The sequence below is a fragment of the Paramisgurnus dabryanus genome, chromosome 3, assembly GCF_030506205.2.
Source record: "Paramisgurnus dabryanus chromosome 3, PD_genome_1.1, whole genome shotgun sequence".
In the NCBI taxonomy this organism is placed as follows: domain Eukaryota; kingdom Metazoa; phylum Chordata; class Actinopteri; order Cypriniformes; family Cobitidae; genus Paramisgurnus; species Paramisgurnus dabryanus.
In genome coordinates, this window is record NC_133339.1 from 29,152,192 (window position 1) to 29,176,891 (window position 24,700).

The 24,700-nt window shown below is 39.8% G+C and overlaps 2 protein-coding genes across 8 annotated transcripts; both read left to right on the plus strand.

Annotated features, from left to right (window-relative positions):
* The first annotated feature begins 6,332 nt into the window (after positions 1-6,332).
* On the plus strand, positions 6,333-21,463 carry nacc1a (nucleus accumbens associated 1, BEN and BTB (POZ) domain containing a). 7 transcript variants are annotated; one of them, XM_065276696.2, is made up of 7 exons: positions 7,762-8,309; positions 8,409-8,466; positions 11,265-12,296; positions 12,744-12,914; positions 14,908-15,013; positions 15,109-15,206; positions 16,654-21,463. In XM_065276696.2, exons 3-7 carry the CDS (start codon positions 11,294-11,296, stop codon positions 16,959-16,961), a joined length of 1,686 nt encoding a protein of 561 aa, XP_065132768.1. In that variant the 5' UTR covers positions 7,762-8,309; positions 8,409-8,466; positions 11,265-11,293; the 3' UTR covers positions 16,962-21,463. The 7 variants fall into 7 exon arrangements, with proteins under 7 accessions (XP_065132759.1, XP_065132805.1, XP_065132752.1 ...); XM_065276687.2 differs by lacking the exons at positions 7,762-8,309; positions 8,409-8,466 and adding an exon at positions 6,333-6,520; XM_065276733.2 differs by lacking the exons at positions 7,762-8,309; positions 8,409-8,466 and adding an exon at positions 6,918-7,247 and having other exon boundaries at positions 12,747-12,914.
* A 1,363-nt stretch (positions 21,464-22,826) lies between these two features.
* ier2a (immediate early response 2a) lies at positions 22,827-24,055 on the plus strand. The gene has a single exon (XM_065276670.2). The coding sequence runs from the start codon at positions 22,953-22,955 to the stop codon at positions 23,529-23,531; it is 579 nt and encodes a 192-aa protein (XP_065132742.1). The 5' UTR covers positions 22,827-22,952; the 3' UTR covers positions 23,532-24,055.
* Positions 24,056-24,700: the final 645 nt, after the last annotated feature.

Consider the following 24,700-nt stretch of genomic DNA (forward strand, 5'->3'; position numbering starts at 1 on the left):
ACTGAGGTAAAGAAACAACCCAGAATGACAGCCAAAGATTTGAAGGCATCATTGATACTTGCCAACGTAACTGTTCATGAGTCTACAATTTGTAAACACTGAACAAGCAGGGAATGCACGGCAGGACACCATAAAGGCTGCATACCTGAAGTTTGCAAAAGAATGTAAAAAAATAAACCTGATTTTTTTTGTGGACTGATAAAACTAAGAATAAACTATTTGGAAAAAACACACAGCACTACATCTGGCCTAGAAAGGGCACAGCATATCATCATGAAAACATCATCCCAACTGTAAAGTATGGTGGAGGAAACATAATAATTTGGGCCTGATTTGCTGCATCAGGGCCTGGCCAGCTTGCAATCATTGAGAGGAAGAGGAAATCCCAACTTAGTATATCAAACAATTCTTCAGTGTAATGTGAGAATGTCTGTACGTCAGCTGAAACTGTGTAGAAGGTGATACAACAGAACAACGACCCAAAACACCAGAGCAAGTCCACAACAGAATGGCTTCAGAAAAACAAAATCCACCTTCTGGAGTGCCCAAGTCAGTATGACGAAGCTAAAGCAGGTCTGCCAGGAAGAATGGCTTAAATTCCTCCTCAACGATGTGCAGGTCTGATCCACAGCTACAGGAAGTGCCTGGTTCAGGTTATTGCTGCCAAGGAGGTTATTCATTCAAAAGGGTTGACTTACTTTTTTCACTGCAATTTTGAATGTTGAATGTGTTCAAAACATGAAAGATCTGATTTTTTTGTGTAATAATTTTTTAGACACATTATGTTTGTCAATACCCTTGACTTAGATGAAGATCAGATTTATTTATTCAGAAAACCATGAAATTCTAAAAGGTTCACATACTTTTTCTTGCCACTGTACGGTTATACCTTGTGTGTGCATGATTTTATTGGGTCTAATTATATACCAAACTACAAAATAAATATCATGATAGTGCAATTATATTTTAAAGTTATGAAAATAACAAGTATCTCAATTTAAACTTTGAAACAAATGTACAAACCACTGCTAGACATCAGAACTTTAGATGCCCATGTGACACCTTTGCTGAGTGAGTTTATATATATATATATATATATATATATATATATATATATATATATATATATATATATAACCTTGGTAGATGCCCAAGTCCTGGTCATATAGTCTCAACATCTTGAAATTGGTAAATGACACTCTTCCATAAAACACTTATGGTTGACTGCATATCTTAGTCCATTAGTCCAGTCCAGTGACTATATTGACCCTGTCACAAGAACAGTTGACCACATATTGAGGTTGAAATCAGTACTATTGACATTATGGCATAAACAATGTATAACAGGTCAACTGAGGGTTATATTCTTACTCGGGTATGAAAGGTGCACATAAGCACATACTGTAATGTTATGTGTATGTTTTTTCAGACTTTAAATTGGAATTTTAAAAATAAAAAAGTTCCAGCATTTGGTGGTGACCTACTGGTGTCCTAAAGCATGTGCCGTTTTTATTAGGGCACTGCAATGACTAGAGGTAGGGATAATATTTAACAAACTATGTTCTCACTTACAGAAAAATTGCTTTGATATATACCATGGTACTGAAGTAAATGTCCCATGGTATTTAAAAAGATACAGTGGTGCTACCATGGAATATGAGAAACAAGGTAGACCCATGGCACTTTTTGGGATTTTGTGTGAACCATCTAAAACCATTACTTTGCAATATCAACATTATATATTTTGTAAGTGGAATGCTGAACCCTATTACTTGCCCCAATTTAACCCTCATGTTGTGAGTTTATGTTGTTCATGACATTCAAATTTTCAGTATAGTCACAGTTGTCAGATGTGATGTTACAAGGGTGATGTAAGATAAAGCCAAATGAGCAAATACACCATGATTTTCAAAACATCTCAGAAAACGAAGAAGTGGACGAGGCTTGAGAGAACAATGCAATATGAGAACATGTGCCTCAAGTCTGTCTAACAAATGGTAAAGTGTTAATGCCCAAATGAACAACATGAAATAAATAGAAGAAAGAACTGGCAAATGAGAGAATTGGATGCAACATGTAGTGATGCTTGAGAGAGAAAACCTTCCAACATGAGAAACGTTCAAGCTTGTTAGTGAACACAAAGCAAGTTATTTGCTAAAACCATTGGCAGAGGTGTGCTTATAGATACCATAATCTGTTTCTTTCCTCCTCTGTCTTGCAACTTGCTAAATCAAATGAAGAAATACGAACGTGTTTACTAAATAGCATCCCCCAGCCTCCCCAACTCACGACTCAAGTGCTGCAGCTGTGTTCCCATGGCAACGGGCCGCAGAAAAGTGAGACAAGCAATGAGCCAAGGTAGAGCAAAAAGATACTGTGCAACACTGCTTAAATAAACCAGATATTTCTTCTCATGCTCACATTTCATACCACCATTACTGTCATTCTTTGGCATCTCACATCCATCAGCTGGATCAGGAGGGGCGATGTGACTGGCTGACACAATGTTTTCTGAAGCAACAGTCAAACTATGAGTAAAATGGGCTGACATAGTACTAAAAACCAACAACTACTTCAGAAAGATACTTTTGAATGAGAAGAGGCCAGTTTTGCAGCAAGAACATGATATCCGTGTCTTCAGATACTCCTGTTCTTCTGGCATCTGAGAGAAACTTTGTAATTCACTTTGAAAATGGCGAGCAGAGTAGAAGAGGAAAGATGAATAAATAATGGCGTGAATAAATGAAGACATGCCAGAATGAGTAGCAGTGCCTGTTGATTGACTACTAGAAAGTTCTGCTTCAAAATGTCATAAAAACTAAACCGGACCTCTTGTTTATTCTGTTGTCATTTAAGCATGTTTATTCTCAGTTTTTTCTCTTAACCAATGAGTCCATTTCATGTAACTGCAAATGTTTTATTAAAAAAACTTAACATCTAGCTAAATAAATTTTACTTATTCAAGTAATTTAAAATGTTAGATCAGGTAGAAATAGTGCCTTAATGGAACATCTGCAAGGATGCATTATAAACAGCAAAAGTGGATAAGAAATAAGTTCTTTTGCACAGCAACCATTGAGTCTGCTGTACCTGCTGAAGTAGATTAATCTTACTTACTCTATGTTATATAGCGCATGATGCTCAGTAGCAGACCCCATATGGTTCATCTTAGCCAGCTGTTAATTAATCTGTATGTTTTCTCATAGCATATTATAGCTATGCTAAGTTCCCCTTTTAGAGCATTTGGTTCTCAATAGAAATATTAAAAAGCCTAAGGTAAACTAACCCTAAGGTAAATTAAATTAATCATACACATGCCTTAGAAAAAACGTTATTGGTGTGTATCTTCAAACAAATGAAAAAAATCTGCCAGTCCAAGTTATTTGTACAAATTGAGACAGCTCAAGCATGTGTTTTCGTCTAAGACTAGCCTTAAAAGTTCAAATATCAAAAAAAGGAGCGCTGCCTGGACTCAAAAAATATGTAAAATTCGAGGCGCTCTTTGGATAGGAGAATAGTGGTATAGCAAAAACAAAGAAAAACTCCAAGGCACTCTCTAAAAAAGTAAAAAGCCTTTATTAATACGGCTTGGTCATAATAAACCTATAAAAGTTGTCTGTGAAACCGGGGGTAAATGTTAAAGTTTGTCTTGGATTGTTCTGTTTTATCAATTTTCACGTTCTGCAATATAATTTGCCAATATATGTGACTACATTATATTGATCTCTACAGGCTATCAGGATGTTCACATTATGTGACCCATAAGAATAATTTATGCCTCTTGTCAACTTTCAGCATCTTTAGCAGGTTATAATAATGAACAGGTGCTGCCATCAAGTGGTTATCAGAAGTAACTGCATCGAGTCAGTCTATGATGAGCTAAAGAGCTTTTTCTACTTACTCCTGCCATCTGTCAGAGGAGCACTCCTTTCTCCAGACGATCTGTGCTCAAGCTGGGAATTAACTATGCTTGTCATTTTAAGCAGGCAAACACAGCCACACGCCAGCTGCCGTCAGCGGTGACAAATTTACTTTAGTGAGAGTTTTCTGCAGATGCCAAAGGCCCGTAAAAATGTTGTGTGTTATATGGAAAACTAGCGCTGTTATTATTTATTTGTGACTATTAGTAATAGTGAGTGCATTTTATAGAGTCTCGTTGTTTTCACATCAGGGTAATGGTCTTTCATAAACCAAACACAAAAATGTTGACATTACATTTAATAAAAACACAATCTGGCCGATTTATGGTCCTTTTTACTAGTGAGTGCCTACATTTTTTTCAAAAACTTGGCCCTCACATTTACAAGTGCTTAGTACGAGTACAGCTGAATCTGTATACAAACACACACTGAGTCTATTATTATCTCATGTGTGTTTGTCCAAATACACTCAAAAAAACAAACGATGCTAAACAGCAGTAAAAGTGGTTCACTGGCTTGTAATCATAGTAGAACCATTTCAAGTGCCATATAGCACCTATGTAGCACATGTGTAGAACCCTATTGTGCTATATAAAACCATATGTGGTGTTATGGTGGTGCTATATCACCCCCGGGTGGTTCTTCATAGGTGCTTTATAGGTTCTATATAGCACTAAAAATGGTCCCCCTATGATTACGAGCTTTTAGTGCATTTTAGCACTATGCGTATAGTTCATAGTTCATGTTTTACTTTGAAAAAAAAAATCAACAATAGTTAAATAGTTCACCCCAAAATGAAAATTCTGTCATCATGTACTTACCCAAAACCTGTTTCTTTATTTTGTTGAAAAAACAGAAAATATTTTGATAAATTATGATAAGCACACATAAGTATTTGTTTTTCCTACTACGGAAGTTAGTGGGTACTCGCAACAACTGTGTGATTAACATCATTCATTGAAATAGCTTCTTGTGTGTTCAACAGGAAAAAAGAAACTCATAGGTTTTGAACAACATTAGGGTGAGTACATGATGACAGAATTTTCATTTTTGGGTGAACTTTCCCTTTAAAAACAAACATACAATTTCCTACATTTAGAAATAATGGTAGTGAGAACATTTCACCATTTTAAGATTTGGTATAAAGTAACCATTAGTGCAAGAATGTCAATAAGAATTAAGTGTGCAGAACTTTATTTGCAAAAAAAAATTTTTTAGTAAAAAATAAAGTCTTTATAAAAGTTAATTCACTAGAAATTCTACAATTTTAATATTTATTTCAGTTAATATTTCATTAATATGGATTATTATTGTACATAGGCTAGCTTATTTTTATTTATTCATATGAGAGAGGGTTAAATATACCTGCTTATATTAAAGGTGCTGAAATATTATGTTCTGGTCTAAAAGAAGACAATAAAAGGTGATGAGCCCTGAATTATACACAAGATGCTGCAAGTGGTTTGGAGAAATTAGTTTTCTGGCCTACTTGAGCCAAACTATTATCTAATTAAAACAAAAACATCAGTTTCGTCCCTGCCTGAGGCAAACTGTGAGCCATGCAGTAATACTGTTACAACGTTTAGCAAGGCTTTTACCTTCAGGTTGCTCTAAGGAGAGTCTTTCTGTAATTGGTAGGCTATTGCAAACATCCTGGTATTGGAAACATCATTGGTTTTGGAAAGAGAAGTGAAAGAGTATTCTTGAATTGCCATATATTTAAATGCAGCAGCTATAAAAGTGTTTAAATATGGTTCTTAACGTAGAAGATATTATATGTGACCCTATTGGTGAAATCTGTAAAACACAAAAATGACTTTAACTGGGATTTCATAGACTGGGTCACATATTATAATAATTCCACTAGAGGGCAGTACATCTATTGTTTGTAAATGCATGTATAGCATTAGGTTTACAGCAACCGTTTCAAGTACCTCAGGATTTTCATAGGCTATGTGTGGATAATGTAAATGGGTGTGTTTTATCAAAGGATAACAAATACATTTTATAGTATTCTAGTTATAGGTTAAGCACTTCTGCAGACAAAACCCCTTCTTTTTGGTTAAATAAAATACATCCCAAAGGGGAAAATTAAAAAGTGCTCACTTTATTTTAAGAAAGCTTATTATTTGGTATTTATAATCAATAATCAATTATTTTCCTTAATGCAAAATCACTGGTAGTGATTTAGCAGCAGATATGTTTTTGTGACCATGACTCTTTTTGAATTTATTATTAGAATTATCATTAATATTTTTATAATTAATAATAGTTTATTTAGTTATGTTCGATTTTCACAATATATAAACTATACCATACAAACTAAATCACTGTCTAATCATAATCTTACACCAATCTGGCAACCCGGTATTTTCACTTTCACCAAATCGTGACTACGGAAGCCTGTGCGCACGTTTCTTCAGACACAAAAATGCAATTGTAAATGCAGCTCACTGGGGTAATGTAAGGACATCTATAGGGCCAGCCTATGACGTCACGTGCTCATATAGTTTTCATATAGTTAGAATTACACGTATGACCTGCAGATTTTGGTCTTGTTCACGTTGGCGACCACCTTAAATGGATTATCCGAACCTACAGTGAGTATATGTTTTTTTGCCATGTAAAATTTTTGATAAAAGATTTACCCACCTGACTAAATCACCCAACTGACTAAAACTTTACAGTGGTTACAGACTTTCTATTTGATCTAGCTGTTGCAATAAATTATAGTTTATTTCTTGCTTTGATTAAATATGCGGGATTATTCAAGGCAAAAAATAATACAGCAGGATTCAGGGCACTGTTTTTGGGAGGCAAGAAAAAAACCTAAATATCGTTTAATATAAGTACACTTAAATTGGTGAAAGCTTTAAAACCCGTCAATGTCCCTTCGCTGAATATAGTTATGAGTTCATGGCGTTCCTGCTCGCTCTAATTGGGGATGTGTCTGAGACGCAGAGACGCATGGCCTACTTTTTGCGCACGTATGGAAACGAGGCGGTGGCTCATTTCGCTGTTGCTGTGCCAGCCTATGCGCAAATACATCTCAGCGCTGGATAGGTCTCTTGGCATTGAGGCTGCGCCTGTGATGATCATGCGATTGAGTGACGATGGGGAGTCATGTCTAGTCTATGCATGATCAGTGACTCTGCGCTCCGTATCCCGCTGGAAAAGAGTTTGGAATCGATAGCTCTGCGATCGACTTCGCGCCTGTGCCCACAATGAATGGCTGTTTCCAGCGCGAGACAGACGAGGCGAGAGAGTGAAGGAGAGCGAGCGCGTCGGACTCCATTGAAACACTTTGAAACGGCTTCCAGCTAAGGGGTGAGTATCCCGCCTTCGAGTATCCGCGCTGGGTCATGTGAGGCTGTGTGACACCCGCGGACGGCCGGCGAGCGGCTGTCCTCGGTCGTTCAGGCATTTTGGCTGAAATCCGATGGCTTTGAGATTTTTGGGGGGTATTGTTTTGGGGAAGGTGCGCGGTGGGGGATGGGCACAGACTAATGTACCAACAAAAAGTTTAACCACTTCGCCGACCTCACTGACATGGCTGAACACTCGCGCTGGCAGATGTTCCGGAGTCAGATATGGCTCGCATTAAAACACAACATCACTGGATCGTTTTAATATATCAGCGCTAATGTTTTTGATTTATTTGAGGACACCACGTTGACTGAGATTGATGTTGTTGTGGCGACGAGTAGTTAAATCATTTTCTTATTGGCGGTGTCTAACTGACCCCCCCTACTGTCAGCGCTGGTTTAGTCTGGCTCGCCCCCAGTTCGTGCATTTGTCCCGGGATGACCTGTTGATGTCTGTAAAATAAGATAAGGTGGGGTGTCTGAACTAGCGCGAAATGGCTAAGCAACATTAACTTTAAATTCCGTGGGATGTAAAACTATGCAATCGGGCGTCAAAGAGATTATTTTTATCCACAAGCACATGCATCGGTAGAATCTCGAGCGTTACACTTGTGTGTTGTAGTGGCGTGGAGAACGGGGCGAACCCAAATTTTAGCGGTACAGTTGTGCTAAGCAGCTCCGCTCCGGGTGCTCGAATCGGACCCGTCTAGGCCCCAGGATGTAGGCACGCTCTCGATGCGGTGCATTGGCAAACACGGGACAACAGCGGCAGATGTGTACCGCCTTGGCAAACTCATTTTATGTGAACGCGGCGATTTCCCCCACCCCGCGCTGAACGCGTTTGTGCTCGCTCGCATGTAGGTGCTGCATATCTCACAGAGTGGGTCATAGTAAGCGCGTTTGCCATCATTTCTAACCTCCGGCCCGTGGCAGGACTCAGGACGGACGAGTGGGCAGATTGATTGACACACGGTTAACCTGCCGCCGCACAACACTGCTGTACGGGCAGCACTGGCGGCCAAAGGTTTGCTGTTTATCGTTTTCTATATTGTCTTCTGCATTGTTATATAAAATGCGTTGTCTCGTGCATCGACGTGACTGCGTCTGTACTTCCATCCCACAGATTTGGCACCACAGTATTTACTGGATTTGTGAAGCTGTATCTTTTTTTAACATATAAGGTAAATTCAGGTACATATAGCCATATGACAAAATAATTTAATGTACTTAAGTATTTACTCTAGTAAACTATAGTAAAATTATTAGATACTGTAGTGTTTTTGAACCTTACCAGAATATCTTACAGTATTTACACTAAAGTTTGTAAGTTCACTATGGTTAGCACTAACAAAGCAGTGTGGTATACCTTAACAAAGTGTAGTAATATACTACAGCGTACTACAGTTCACTAGTAAATACTAAGTACAGTACAGTATTTACTAACTCGGTCAATTTACTATAGTAACTAATACAACAATGTAGGATTCACTAACAAAGTGTTGTAATAACTATAATATACTATGACATACTTATATTTACAACAATTTATTAAAGTAAATACTAAACTATTCTGCAGTATTTACTACAGTTTGTACATTTTCTATATTTAATTATACAATATTCATTATAAAGTAGTGCAGTTTATGGTATAATATGCTCCAGTATGCTACAAGTTACTACAGTTTACTATAGTAAATACTAAATTACAGTCTGTCCATTCACTATATTTCGTACTAAAGAATGCTATAGTACAGTGGTTCTCAAACTGGGGCCCTGGAGATGGTGCCGGGGGGCCCCAGTTTAATGTCATTTTATAAAATACATTTATTCATCATAAATTCGGTGTAATTAAATCAGAAAAAAATAAGGCTACTAACCAACAGCACTACATTGTATAATTTAATATGTTTTGTTTAATTCAAATTTTAAATGGTTTGTCATGCATTTTCTTTGTGGGGTCATGAAGGGATGCACCCTACCCAAGGGGGGATGCACGCCAACAAAGTTTGAGAACCACTGCTATACATTATAAAATATAGTATATGTTACAGTATACTACAGTTTACTATAGTAAATAATTCTGAAGTATACTACAGTGTTTACTAGCTATGTAATTTGTCAATTCACTAGTTAATACTAAAGAAAAACTATAGTATACATTAACTAAGTGTGCTGTATAGTATTACAAGCCACAATTTACTTCAGTTTACTATAGCACTTTGCTATAACGAAGTGTGCTGTATAGTATAACAAGTTGGAATTTACTATAGCACATTACTAAAACTAAGTGTGCTGTATAGTATAACAAGTTACAATTTACTATAGCACTTTACTAAAACTAAGTGTGCTGTATAGTATAACAAGCTACATTTTACTTCTGTTTACTATAGTAAATACTAAATAATACTACATATTTTTTTTATGTGGTTAAGCTACTTTTTTACTTTGAGAGAAGTGGCACAACACTCCAAATTGATTATAAGCTATACTCTAGAGATTGTGAATATCTGCATTAGCTATCTCTACCTGATAGTTTGTTTTCAAAGAGCAGGTTGTGAGGTAAAATGTAGGGCTTAAATCCCTTGAATGCAAATGAAATGTATATCTTGAATGCACTGTAAGTAACTTACCGTGTCGGCCATATGCATAAATGTAAAAGTAGTGGTTATTTTGGTATGTTTACTCTTTGCATGTTACGTACAGGGCAGTATGTAAAGCCTTTAAAGGTTGTTTGCCCCCCACACGCTGTGATAATCATACCTATGGTGTCCTATCTCCTCCCCCACTGAAGGAAAAGTTCTTAAACCCGCGTCCTCGCTCTCTTTCTCCGTGTGCATGTGTGCCGCTGCTCTGTGGCCAACTGTAAACAAGCCGTTTTGTCTGATGTCTATGGCTTGTGTTTGTGCATGCAGGGAAGGAGGGGGGAGTTGGGGAGAAGTCAAACAAAGAGGGTACTTCTTTTACCATGAACGTCCTATTAGATCTGTGTGATCAGATGTCAGAATCAGTGATTTCTGTGTGTGTAACATTTGCCCAGATGTTCTCCCTTACAGGCCGTTGTTCAGTAAGCACTGTCCGAGCTGAACGTGTGAAGTTTATCACATAGTCTCATGTTTGGCAGTGCTTCGAGTTATTTTGAGATGGGCGATTTATTCAGCGCACAGCCACGTTGTTTAAGTTAACCATGATTCGAGGGCTGTTTTTACTTTACAGTTAGTTGTTTTCCGAACAATAGGCCATATAATGTTTATATGGATTAAGAAAGTCAGTACTTGGAAAGTTAAGGCATACGGTGTTGGTGTATCAAGTCAGTTTGGTGACTTGCAAAATTGTTCACACAAGGAAATTGACAATGTTGTTGCAAAAGTTTTAAACTCCATAGTAACATGCTGAGTAGCCTAATAAAAGCAGAAAGTGAAAGTTAACTGTTTACTGTGGATTTCCTTTTGAGCTTCAATGATGGCTTTGCTCATGGTGTCACATTTAGTAGTAATAAGACTGACAGCGGTGTCAGTCAAAGCCCATTGTTTCCACACTCTTCCTCAACTATGACCTCAATCACTGTGAGGTTTTGAATCTCTCTTTCTCTCTCTCTCTCTCTCCCTCCCTCCCCGCTGTAGTACTGTAAAGAGTGCCATTTTATCTCTGTCTCAGCTGAATCACCATCTCATTCAGATTAGCAGTCACATCCCGCTCACAGGTTTTTAGAGTCTGCTTACCAACCCCCTATTATTTGCAGGCTGGATGTTGTAAGACGAGTCTGATAAAGGTGTATACAAGCTTGCTCCTGTGGTACAACTAACTTTCCTTTTATTGTAATAGGCTATTGCCGTTTGCAAAAAATTTCACTGCATTTAAAGCAAGTGATGGTTGGCAGCGAGTCTTTCGGGATGAACTACTATGCTCTCCACCGAGAGAATGCTGCTTACAATGATCTCTTTCTTTCTTTTCCATCTGTCTCTTTTTCTCTTCCTCTCAGATTTCTGTGGCGGTGCTGGCCATAGCGCCATGGCTCAGACCCTTCAGATGGCGATCCCAAACTTTGGCAACAATGTCTTGGAGTGTCTGAATGAGCAGCGTCTTCAGGGCCTGTACTGCGACGTGTCTGTCGTGGTAAAGGGCCACACTTTCAAAGCTCATCGTGCCGTGCTGGCGGCCAGCAGCTCTTACTTTCGCGACCTCTTCAACAGCAATGCGGGCAGTAAGACCCCAACGGTGGTGGAGCTGCCCCCGGCCGTACAGCCCCAGAGCTTTCAGCAGATCTTGGCCTTTTGCTACACTGGCCGGCTCAGCATGAACGTAGGAGACCAGTTTCTGCTCATGTACACGGCCGGCTTTCTCCAGATCCAGCAGATCATGGAGAAAGGCACAGAGTTCTTCTTGAAGGTCAGCTCTCCTAGCTGTGACTCACAAGGCCTTCACACTGAAGAGACCCCTCCTTCGGAGCCTCAGAGCCCGGTTACCCAGACGGCAGCCGGGGCTGCGGCCAACGGAGGTGGTGCGGTGGTAGCTGCGACAGTCAGTCGGCCTACTTCCTGCCTGACGCCGTTGCCCCTGGTGTCTCGGGTAAAGACTGAGCAACCGGAGGCGTCGCCCTATTCTGTGGTGTGCACGCCAGTGGCCAAGCGGCTTTGGGAAGGAAGCACTCGGGAAGGCGGAGGAGGCTCGGGGGGATCGGGCGGAGGAGGGATGAGGAAGGCGGCTCGCTTTTCCCAAGAGATGGCACGTGGAAGCGCCATCCAGCAGCAGGGTAGCATGGGACTTGCAATGGGTCTTGGAATGGGACAGGGGGGTCACGGCGGCAACACCAATGGGAATGGCAACGGGACGAGCAGCGCCACCCCGGAAGGCACCAGCCCTGGTACCTTGAGCGCCTATGCCAGCGATTCACCTATTTCTTACCATGACGACGAGGAAGAGGAGGAGGTGGCAGATGATGGCACTGAAGAGCAGTACAGGCAGATCTGCAACATGTACACCATGTACAGCATGCTCAACGTGGGTGCTGCAGGTGAGTCCATAGCAAAAACTTTGGTAATAGCACCTAACCAAACCAGCACTCAATTTAGATCTGTATTTTGAGTTTTTTGGGGGGTTCCATTTTTGAACAAACTAGTTTCAACTTTCTTTTGTACTGCTTAGATGGGAACATCGGCTAAATTCACACTTTTTGTTAAATGTTTCAGCTGTTCAGAGCTCATGAATATTTTATCAGAAGTTCTTCTTATCTTCTCTCAGAAGGCATGAAAACTAAATGTGTTCCGATGCCGTTGGATTTCACAGGTCTTTTATTAGCCTCAGTCCCAAGAGCTCTGTATTATCTGTCTGTTTTTGAGAGTCATAAGACTTGAGTGCTGGTTTAATCTTTGTAACTGTCTAGAGTGCGTGCAATATGAACATATATTTTTTAAGTGTTTCGAAGCTCTTCAAAAACTTTCTCCCTCTTTCTTTTCCTCAGCAGGTGAGCGTGTGGAGGCTCTTCCTGACCACTCGGAGACACGGCCCAGAATGCGTGGACGACAGGATCTCGCCTCTCTCCCCGCTGAGCTCATTGCCCAGATTGGTAATCGCTGTCATCCCAAACTGTATGAGGAAGGTGACCCCGCAGAGAAACTGGAGCTAGTTTCAGGTTCGAGATCACTGTACTGACTGTACTGTACTGTACAGCATTTGATTCGTGCTAAAACTTTGTTCTTAATGCATTGCAGAGTTTTTAGTTGTCAAACATAAACTGGGTTGATTTTAATAAGCTTAATATACTAATAGTATGCACCTAGCACAAGGAAAATCCAAGTATCAGATCAGGGACTAGGTAACGGCCAATCCTCAATATTAAATGACTTTGATCGGGAGACCAAAAAATTTTATCCGTACTAGGTCTGCTCAGTTATGGGCAAAATCATAATCACAGTTATTTTACACAATTATTTAGTGACTGAGCGGATTTATTTAACCTTTTTTTTAAGCAAGTGTTGCAATAGGCTACACATGTCAAAGCAGTGGTGCCTTTAAAAGTGCCTTACAAACACTTCAGTGGCATGCAATTTATATTTTAATTGCACAATAATTGTTTTACCTCGCTAATCTTGTTTTTGTAATGGTTTTAATCAAAAATTGGGAAAAAAAGATTACTTGCACAGCCCTAATCGGGACACCCCTAGTAATCTGTGTGTAAAAAGGGCTTTAGTCTTAAATTACACCAGTCTGCCAAAATAAATTGAGTCGAAGGTAAATTATAGTGAGACGGAGCATCCATTTGTTGTTCAAGCGTTCATGACTGTGTATGCACTTGTAAGTTGCTTTGTAAGCGAAAACATCTGCTCATAAAATAATGGTAAACTTCATCTATATGAAGAATAAAAGGAAGGCAACCAGCATCATACATCATACAAGTTCAACTGCCCATGAAAATCAAAAAATTCTCGAGTGGTGAAAGATGGGTCAACCGTTTATAGAGAAGCTGTGTTTTTTTGTTTTTATGTGGTGTAAAACAGGTTTTGTTGAGCGATTGTGAGTTAATGGAGGCTTTTGTATTTTTCATGCGGTAATGTGGCCTTAAGCGGCTCCAATTCGTTCGACAGGATGAGCTCAGTACACATAATAGGCATTCTGCTAATCGCTACGACTTTATTTAAACAGCATTCATATATAAACATGCTGCTCGGAATGCTGCGCAGAATGATAACAGAAAGCACATGAGCAAGATCAGACATGAAGGAATATAAAGTGGAAAATGAAATGAGAATTGAAACAGACAAGACTAACGATAAAAAGGTCTTCGGAAAAAAACGTCATCAGAAAGTCATTAAAAGATGAACGAATACAAAAGCGCTGGAGGAATGAGAAGCGAAAATGGAAATAATGTGAGGAAAATGCTTAGTTAATTAAAAGCATGATGGAAAAAAAGCTTTGAATGAGTTTGAAATCTGTTTTTCTCCATGTAGGCAGACTTGGACTATAATGACTTTTGGCCGGTTTATATTTTTAATCCTAGAATACGGAGTACACGCCAGTGTTTGATGTTCATATATATCATATAATATATGGTGTGTATACACAAACAGTGGGGTAACACATATGAAAGCACTAGTGATTTAATACAGTAATCTAATATTAGTTTAATGGCATTTCTTACCATTCAGTATTTTACCCAATACCCTGCTTGCAGCTGGCAGGAGCTTCACAAGTTTGTGCAGAACCTAATGATCCGTGTTATCCCAGCAGGACATTCCAAAGGTCAATTGAAATCAAAGAAATCTGACCTTTGTACAAAAAAGTTAACAGATGTTCAATTTTATTTATATAGCGCTTTTCACAATTGTTCATTTTTCCAAAGCAGCTTTACACGAAAAAGATACACAAAAAAGCAGAGGACAACGATTTGTTTACATTTAATTAACAATACAGAAGTACTGCAGAATATTCCTATATTTATATAGTTGTATTTTTGTTTATTTCTATGAAATGCTATTTTCAGGTTAAAAAAACTGTTTTACATTAATTTTTGTGATTAGTATGCATTCATGCAAATTGATGAGTCATGTCTTACCTCGTGTGTTAGTTCATTTACATGAATATGAGTAAGGCTTCACGCTTTTTTAAGTGATTGTCCTGGTTCACAGGTACCAGCGTGTACATCTCACGAGCTCAGCTGATGAACTGTCACGTCAGTGCAGGCACCAGACACAAAGTTCTTCTGAGGAGGCTGCTGGCTGCTTTCTTTGATAGGTGAGTCTGGGACGTCTTACCGTTTCTTTCTTACAGTTGTCAAGGCTGAATGATCTGTTATAACGCTGTTCCTTCTCTTTCTGAATGATGTACAGGAGTACTCTGGCAAACAGCTGTGGAACCGGCATCCGCTCCTCCACCAATGACCCCAGTCGTAAGCCACTGGACAGTCGTGTGTTGCATGCAGTCAAGTGTGAGTAGCTCTTCTGTTATTTATTATGGACTCCCTTGTATATAAGTGAAAACATGGCACAAATCTGTTTCAGAATTTAGATGTGAAATGCAATGTTCCTCTAGCTCAGTTGGTTGATCATTGAAAACCTAGCTGAAGTCATTTTAAATTATTTACTGTATAAAGTCACGCTATAAAAGCCATAAAGTCAAGCCTACATTATGTTTTGATCATAACATTACATTGAACATAACATTTTGTAAAAATATAGCATTGATATACAAGGAAAAATATGCTAAATAATCACATTGTCATAGACAAAATAATGTATGTTTTTAAATAAAAATGCAGTAAGGAATTATTTATGGCCTCTAAATGTTTAAACTCAATTGCCATTGGCAGGTGTGGCAAGCACCTTTTTTGCCTTATTTTTGTTTTACTATGTTTGAGACACCTTGCCAAGTGGAAATGGTACTATTTTTGCATAAAGACTTTATGGCACTTTTCCATTACATGGTACCCCACGGTTTAGTTTGGGTCAGTTTACTTTTAGGGGCTTTTCCACTGGGTGCAGTATGTAGTACCTGATACTTCTTTTTAGTAGCACCTCGGTCAGGGTTCCAAGTAGGGCTGGGCAAAATTTTTTTGCGATTTTTCGATTAATCTTTTTTTTAACATGGTCGATTCAAAATCGATTCTCAAAGAGCAGAATCGATTTTTTCCATATTTTTTCCTGCAAACATTGAACGTAAGATTAACATTAATCAAATTACTAGTATTCTTCACTAGATGTCACCCTCTTTTTTGCTTTGCGCGATACCAAGGAGCCTGTCATTCTTTTATTCAGTACTTAAAATGGTGGTTTTAGGTGCTTCATTGACGTTGATGCCACCTTCACATAAAAAGTAAGAGGTATGGAAGCATTTTGGATTTCGCAAGCAAGACGACAACGACAGTGTTGTGGCTTTTAATTTCTTTTTATTAATTACCCACTTGAATCGAAAATTGAATTGAGAATCGAAATCGAATCGATTTGATAGCTTGTGAATCGAAATTGAATCGATCTGGAACATCTGAATCGATACCCAGCCCTAGTTCCAAGCGACCCTAGCTGATACCAAAACGTGATGCGAAAACACTGTTGATCACTAATTGGTCTGAGAGAATCTTGACTACCAGCTTATGTAAAAGTGCCATAATATAAAAAATTAGCTTTACCCTCATGCTAGCTTGCGCTGTCTCGAGTAAACAAGTAGTATGATGTCACAACAGTAGGCAGCACAAATATAACGATATGCCTATAATCCCTCCTACTCCAAAGTGTTACTAAACTCGATGGAAAGGCTAATCAAGCCAAAGGGAGGTGATCTGATCTGACCGACCCAAACCGTGGGGTAACATGCAATGGAAAAACGCCAATAGATACACCAGTTGGATATGACCCTCTATCTTTTGTGTCTGTCAACAGTTTACTGCCAGAACTTCGCCACCAGCTTTAAGGAGAGCGAGATGAACGCCATCGCAGCGGACATGTGCACTAACGCTCGCCGCGTGGTAAGGAAAAGCTGGATCCCTAAACTGAAGCTACTGATGGCGGAGGGTGACGCCTACGCCAACTTCCTTCCCGACAGCATCAAGATGGAAGGGGACGGCCTGGGGGCGGAGCCTACCTTTGAAACGGCAAGCTTGGAGGGCGGCACCTCCGTGGAGACTGGAGGTTCCTCGGGCGAGTCTCTGCAGGGTGTGGGTGGAGACAGTGGCACTTTGTTTCAGTGAGTGACCCAGCGAGGAAAGCCCTGCCCCATCCCCTCTGCCGCCCCACTTCGCACCCACCTCCCACCCTGCTGCGTGACTCTGGGCTCTGCTGCTTTTGCCTGGGATGGGAAGGGAGAGTCGGGTAGGAGATTGGAGAAGTTTCATGGTCTGTTAAGGCTACTGTAAGGAGGAACGCAAGGGGTTTATGACGGCACCATTTTCAATCGTGTTTTTTTGTTTGTTTGTTTGTTTTCGTTTTTTGCTGAATAACCCTTTTTGCACAGAAGTTGCCTCCATGCTCTGCAATGAATATATATAGTCACAATACTAAGTACCTAATTAGGACCAGGAAAAGTTTTCCGGTGTCTCGCACACACCAACACACACATGCTCTACTGGAGGCTGAGGTTCCCTGATTTCACTGTAACGAAATTGAATGTATTCGTTTGTAGCACCAGGCTATGTGAGCCGACTGTATTTGGCCCAAAAGAGTGAGAGAGAGAGAGACAGCGAATGTGTTCATCATACGATCTAAGGAACAGCAGATGAAGAAAGCAGTGAGAGGAGAAGTAGGTTGCATATTCTGTCTCTCGTTCAGTCTAAAACGGAAAGAATTCGATATCCTCCTCTCCTTCCATTCCTCTCAAAAATATGTGGGATCTTACTCTGCCACGTTCTTTGTTTTACGTTGCTGTTCTCTCCTCTCTCCTTCTGCTTTTGTACTGCATATGATATAAATCCAGAGTTGATGAAAGATTAAGGATTGTAAAGGATAAAAATATATATAACTAAACTGATGGCACCTTTAAGGGGCACGAGAGATAGAGAGGGATTGTTTTAAAATCTCTTTGTATTGTTGTTGTTTTTTTTTTTTGCCTTATTTTTGTTTTACTTCTATGTTTGGGACACCTTACTAAGTGGAAATGGTAAAGGACTATTTTTGCATAAGGATTATCTTAAAGATTGGTGCTTTGCTTTTTTTAATGTTCACGCCATCGCTGAGACTGAATTTGATTGGCCGTTCAGTCTGTCCGTTGCCGATGTACGACTTTGTTCAAATGATTGTGGTGCCAAACTGGCTGCTTTCAATGACAAAGAACTGGTGGATGAATCAGATGTAGGCAGATTCAAGATCAGTTTTTATTAAAAAAAAGTCAGAATAATGTGTTTTAAATAATATTAGAAGTCTTTTAGCTTTCTCCCCACTTCCACACAATGACATTTGCAGCCCAAGGAGGAAGGGAAGTTATGCTTCTCATTGTTAATCACTTTACTGTCTTAAGGTTTGGGACTGACTTTGTGTGTGTTTGGGAGTGGAGGAGGGTTTACATTGCCTGTGTCCCAGGAGAGGAGGCACAGAATGATGTTGCCCATGTCCCTGTTTGGGCAGCTGTGCATGTGTGTGTGTGCGCATGTGTGAAAGTGTGTCTGTGCTCGCTTAGGCAAGCATGTCTGTGTCCGCCCAAGTCACCATCTGTATACATTCCTTGCACATAGCTGGCAGTGTGTGTTTGCATGTGGGTGATGTGTTGATTCGGGGATTTAAGGAATGTTTGTTTCTGTGTTTGTGCATTGGAGGGACATCCTGTACGGATGCTTTTAAAGTAATTCGGCCATCTGAAAGTTTGCTATAACCCATCAACTTTTGCATATGCCCAGATTTCCATTCAGGATTTGAATGAGATCCCAGGTGATATCTTAATGTTCGGTCAGGCATGGCTTTAAATGCACATGCCTGGCTTAAACAGAAATATGATACTTTGGGCTATTTAAATATTTTATAGCCAAGTAGTCTAAAACCTTTACGTGTGTGTGTGTGTGTGTGCGCGCGCGCGTTTTATCATTGTGTCGGGCTGCTGATCTCCTGGGACGCATACAGTAGCTGCCCCTATTTCTGATGATAGAGGAAATTGACCTCTTTGCACCTTTTCGTAGATTGAACTAGAGCTTTTTGCACCTTTTTTTGTAGAGGAGATTGACGGATTGTGCACCTTTTTGTAGAGCGTACTCGATGGTTTTTGGACTAAATTAGTGTGTGTGTGTGTCTGGTCTCGAGCGGGATGCACCCCTGTGTCCGACCAGCCACGCGGAATACTGATGTAAATATTGAAGAGACTGTTGAACAGATTTTGACCACGTTTTTAACAGGTCATTTGTCTTTTTAAATGATGGCTTACATTAGGTCTTTCACCCCTTTTGTTTTAGCTCGCGTTTACTCTTTGTTTCTTTCATTTGCATAACCAAGTCTGGCTTACCTGCTGTTTGTATATCTGGAAATTGTAGTTTTTATCTTGTTTGTTTGTTTGTTTTCCAGGCAGAAGTCGTAGCAAATAAAGTGAACTACGGGCAGGTTTACTTCTTAGCAGACTGGTTCGGGTCCGACTGGCGACCTCGTTTTTTGGACCAGAAAACAATAATGCCTCTTTTGCAGAAATGTATAACATTGACGCGCTTGCAAAATCAACATCTGGCTTTAAAACTGTCACACAGATGTGCATGCATCCATTTCTTTTCTCTCCATTATTTTCTTTTAACAGACCATATGTACTGTATTTACTTTTAAGAATACTACTAATTCAAGACGAAAGAGTTGACTTGCCAAGTTTTTTTAAGGATACAATATAGAGTCGTTTGGCTGATGATAGAGTACTGAGTATTTTTTCATTTCTTTGTATCGACTAAAGTTCTGGGAAGGTGGGGCTGTTGTGAGGGATATATTGGTGCTATGTGTGCTATCCTTTAGATGTTAAAGGCCTCCTGGTCACTGGTGCCTTTTGAGGAGGACTGTGGGAGACAGACTGTGTGTGTATGTTTGGGTGGGAGGTAAAGCAGTGGCGTTTCTCTCTCCTCTTGCTGGTTATGACTGTGCCAGTGTTTATGCGTCCTCCATTTTGATGGCACAGATCACATATGCTGCATGCGTTGCTGGAGAGGAACTGTTGTGTCCACACGCCACCTGCTGTCGGTGTGTCGTTGCTGCAGCAGCAGCTAAGATTTACTACTTGCAGCCAACACCAGGTGGTGTCATACCTGAGAAAGTCTTATGGAGACTGAGTCACCGCTAAAGATGGCTTTGCTCCGGTTGAGTTAGGTCAAAGGTGAAGTGTGTCATTGTATGTCAATGTTAAAATACTTTCCCCTATCCCAGCTTTGGTTGATGCCTGCGCCTCTGTGGCACTATCAAAACATTGCTCTGTTTGTTTGAGCACCTAGAGCACCAACCAATGTCGTGGTTTTGGGGCGGAGCTGTTTATTTTTGAGCTCAATAGCTGGCAGAGGGCTTAACGCAGGTGGCACGGAAACTACACGCTTTTAAAGAACTTAATTCCTTTATTTAAAGGTAAACCAGGCCTTCCCAAATTTTTCCAACATTTGAAGGTTTCTTAAGGGATGTGTATAAAACAAAGGGACCAGTGTTGATCATAAAAGGCCGGGATGTCCATATCACACTGCCTATCTGTCTGATTTCTGTGCCTGAGTAAAGCACCTTTTCTGGGGTTCACGTTTATAGACCTGCTCCCCGGCACCTTGCAATTCAGTCTGACTGTGTTACAGAGCACAGAGAGCAGATAGAGGACAGACGCTCGCATGTGTGGAGAAAGAGCGTGAGAGTTTTGCAGACTATAAGTCTTGTCATTCTTCCTTATAGTACAGTCTGTTGGGGTACTGTGCATTGTGAATTTGTAAACTGGTTGGTCACTAAAGGCATGTGAGTTAAAAACTAATACGCAAACACTCAATGAAACAGCGAATGTATCTTCCCTCTGCAAAGGCAGAAATCAGGCTTGTCTTTTCGGGAGTGACAGATGCTGGCTGTATTTGCAGGTTTTACTTTAGCTTGCAATTTTTTGCTACGTTTTCTCAACCCAAGCCTCTTTACCCAGAATGCAGCGCTGCTATTCCACTCTAAATAACAGACGCAACACATAAAGACTCTCACCTCTTTCTCTGTGTGTTGCATTCTTTTCCCTAACACTCTGCTTTCAATCTTCTCCCTGATACGAGATTGATGAAGAAAATGACGATAACCCAATTTTGCAAACGTTTCGGTAAAGTAACGTGCGACAGCCAGACAAATTTACGTCTGGACGTGGTATCGGTTACAGAGAAATACAGACAGGATGGGGATGATATCAGTTTGCTTTAACCCTCAAATCAATGAACTGGTTGAAAACCAATTTTTTTACGATGCAGTGTCTCACTTTCTATAACTACATCCCTATACAAATCTATATACTGTATATTACATAGAAGCACTAATGAAGTTTGATTGTTAGTCGTGCACTATCAGCATGAGTTGTAACCCATACCCAGCTGTGCTCATGCAGTGACCCTGTAATGCCAGTGCTCATCCACTCCATTCTGTCTGTGTTCAAAGTGCCAATAACTTTGTGAATCCCTAACTGTGACCCAATATTATCAAAAGTAATTGCACATTAACTACTGTACAAATAAAAAAAAAAGAGTAAGAGAAAAGTCAAAGAATACAGCTGAATATCTTAATAAAAGTTTGTAACAAAGGTTTTTGTGTCTCCTTTGGCTCTTTATTTGTTGAAGTGTTTTACGTAGTAATAAATATTTCTTATGTGAGAAGGTACAGATAATTATGGTATAAAATTGACCATTTAAAGCCTGGTTTATAATAACATGCGTGTAGCATCATACAATGGGCTTTACATATATTGTTGTGATTGTTATATTACAAAGAAAAATCTAAAAATTATATGCATTTTTATTTTACTTAATACATTTCAATGTGGGAACCTTCATTTAAAAATTGGGTCAATTAGATCTTTGTATTTGCAAATGCAAGATTCTTATTTTAAAGTTTATTTTCTGCATGTAATCCACTCATGCACGCTTGTAACCGCTCTACATCGCAAATATTTGTTCTTGTCATCGCTGCACGACACTTAATAAGTTGAATAACTGGAGCTGAGTATGTACGGAACTCGGTGAACTCGTTTCTTCCTGTCAGCCTATTCAATATTATTATGCAGACCTTGAAAGCGCATTCGTCTCAGCTGGCCTTTAGTCACTGTTATTATCCGAGCACACGCTGCTGTTGTGGAGCTCGTGCTGCCTGGATTGCAGATGTGCCCATATTATGGTTCTGTTGCCATTAAAAACAGTGCTGATAGGTTAAAACCAAGTTGGACGGAGTCAGTATATCTCCGTCTATGTATCCGCTCGGTATCCTAAATACAACAAAGATAGCTTTATCGAACAAAATACATTTTTTGATGAAACATCATAACGCTAAATTGAAAACGAAACTGAAATGCACACAGACATGTAATTTCCGATAAAAACCGCTGTTAAATGTTTTACGCAAAAACAGCTGGATATAACCCGTAAATGGGCAGAGGAAGCGTGACGCTCATTTAAGATATGGGGTATGACGAAATGCTTTGAACCAAATATGGCAACAGGAAGTAGCTTGAACCTTCCCACGCGTCATGGGTTTTCCATAGAGCAGACTAACCTGCGGATGTTCCTTATATGGGCATAAGTGAAAGTGGATACTAATAATACATATTAAAATGAAAGTGGTTGTTTACTTTAAAACACTTTCCAAATTTGGCATTTTAATGTCGATTAAGATATCTAATTGTAAGCATATTATATGTTCTATGGCGGTCAGTATAGTTTGTGTTTTTTCTTTTATAATTATTAGTATTCTTTTTGAGTTATTAGTGTTGTGGTAGCCAGTTCATGATACCGTACCTAATCATTAAAAAAGTATTATGACAGAGAGATTACATCAGGAAGAAAGTGATACACGTTCTGCTTATTTCCTCAAACAGAGTAGTAGCAAGTCATGGGAGGAGACCAAATGTCTATCACTAGCGCATACGTCACCAAACCTATATAAAGCCCGCTGCCCGTACACTGAGGTTTACTTCGGTGAATGAAACGACTGTGAAAATAAGATAGAGAAAATTAAACCAACATTGTTTGTATATTTACAAAGGAACTGGAAGTCAATTAAGTAGAAACTAAAGTACAACAATGGAAGTCACAGCAGAGGCCAAGCAGATTATGATCCAGGCTTTGGGTAAAATGTACAGCTCGCGCACCCAGCGTGGTGGACTCCGTCTCCACCGAAGCCTGCTGCTGACGCTCGTCATGAAATCTGCAAGGGACATTTACCACTTTGCCAGACTGAAAAACGAGAGCAAGGGACAAACGGACACATCCAGTGTCACAGAGAGCACATCACAAACAGACGAGCCGATGGACACCTCAAGCTCCACGGTGTCTGAAGTGCCAACTCAACAGTGCACCATGGAGATACAACCTTCCGAGGACAAGCAAACGTCCGGACTCGAAACGCAACCGGATCTCAACAGTCCTGCAGAACCGACAGTGGACAAAGAGAACAACCCAAGCAAACTAGACCGACACTCCAGAAAGCGACGGAGCAGAACAGCCACGGAGCCTGACTTCCTGCCATGCAAAAAAGCCAAACTGGAGAGTGGGGAGGTCAGAGGAATTCTGCAGACATCCCAGAATAATTCTGCGAACTGTGGTAGAAAGCTGGACTCTTTGTCATTTGTGCACGTGCCAAGAGCAATTGTGTCATTTTGAAAGGGAAGACTTAAAGCTCAGCACGAGTTATTGTGCAAAGAGTGAAGCCATATGTGAACTTTGCGCACTACCGAGGGAAAGTCGTAGTGTGGCACGGAAACAGTAGCTATCCCAATAGCACTTCGCTAAAAGGAATTCCCAGATCTGGAGAAGGCGATATCAGATCGATGGTTACGCAGAGTGGATTGCGCAAGTCCGGGCTTGTTTTGGAAACTTGAACTATTGTCCAAAACGTATCTGATTTAGGACATGTTGCCTACTTCTGAAGAAAGTGTGATTGAAACAAATCCCATGGACATTAACATGATTTTTTCTTATTTATTTATTTGCCAAGAATGTTTTCTTGTACTGAATGTGTTTAAATATTACGTATTTAAGTTCAATACGTATTTAAGGTGCTACCAGAACAGCCCAACACCACTGAGTGGGTCTTGGGTTAACGTGACATAAGCTACTACACACCAATTTTGTCTCTGTTTGATATCTACCTCACTTTTGTATAATAAAAGATTTCATATCAAAAATATTTTTGTGACGTGTTATGTCAAGACCGGTTTATCTGGGAAATTTTCTGAGTCAGCTAGGTTTGGTCTGTGTTGTTGAAGTATTGTTGGTCACGTGACAAGGGGAGGCGCGGGGAGCTCGCGGGCAGGCAGGAGGTGTTCGCGGAAGGCAGGATGCGGTGAGAGCGCATCGGGCCGGATGATCGGTGTCATGACTGTTACACTCCCACTTCTTTTCAACCATCAAGCTGGCTCAGGATATGGATAACAAAAGAATAAGAGCAGTTAAACGTTTAGGTATTCTTTACAAAGGATTAATGGGCCATCAGCAAGTGTAGTTAAACCACAACCTGTCACTTCCTTTCACAGTATCTCTCATCAGGTTGCTTCTCAATTCTATGGAAGTTATTAGTTGTTATCCTGTAGTAACCCTAAAACAACTGACTCTTTAAATCCCTATTAATAGCATTTGTTGACAGAATAGTGTTTAAACTACATCATTTTAATAAGATTAATATTTTGACTCCTCTTAATAACATGCTTTAAATCTCTTAAATAAAAAATGCTACATAATATGGAGTTAATGTAGCCTATCTGAGACATTTATGCCAAGATTTTAGTATTAAGATTTTTCTCTCACTTTAACTTAAAACAACAAAAAATATT

Bases quoted from the DNA above. Each gene is read 5' to 3' on its own strand.
- nacc1a (XM_065276687.2), top strand. From the start codon at position 11,294: ATGGCTCAGACCCTTCAGATGGCGATCCCAAACTTTGGCAACAATGTC. The intron at 12,297-12,743 runs GTGAGTCCATAG...TCTTTTCCTCAG, and splicing joins GCTCAACGTGGGTGCTGCAG to CAGGTGAGCGTGTGGAGGCT. The intron at 12,915-14,907 runs GTTCGAGATCAC...CCTGGTTCACAG, and splicing joins GAAACTGGAGCTAGTTTCAG to GTACCAGCGTGTACATCTCA.
- ier2a (XM_065276670.2), top strand. From the start codon at position 22,953: ATGGAAGTCACAGCAGAGGCCAAGCAGATTATGATCCAGGCTTTGGGT.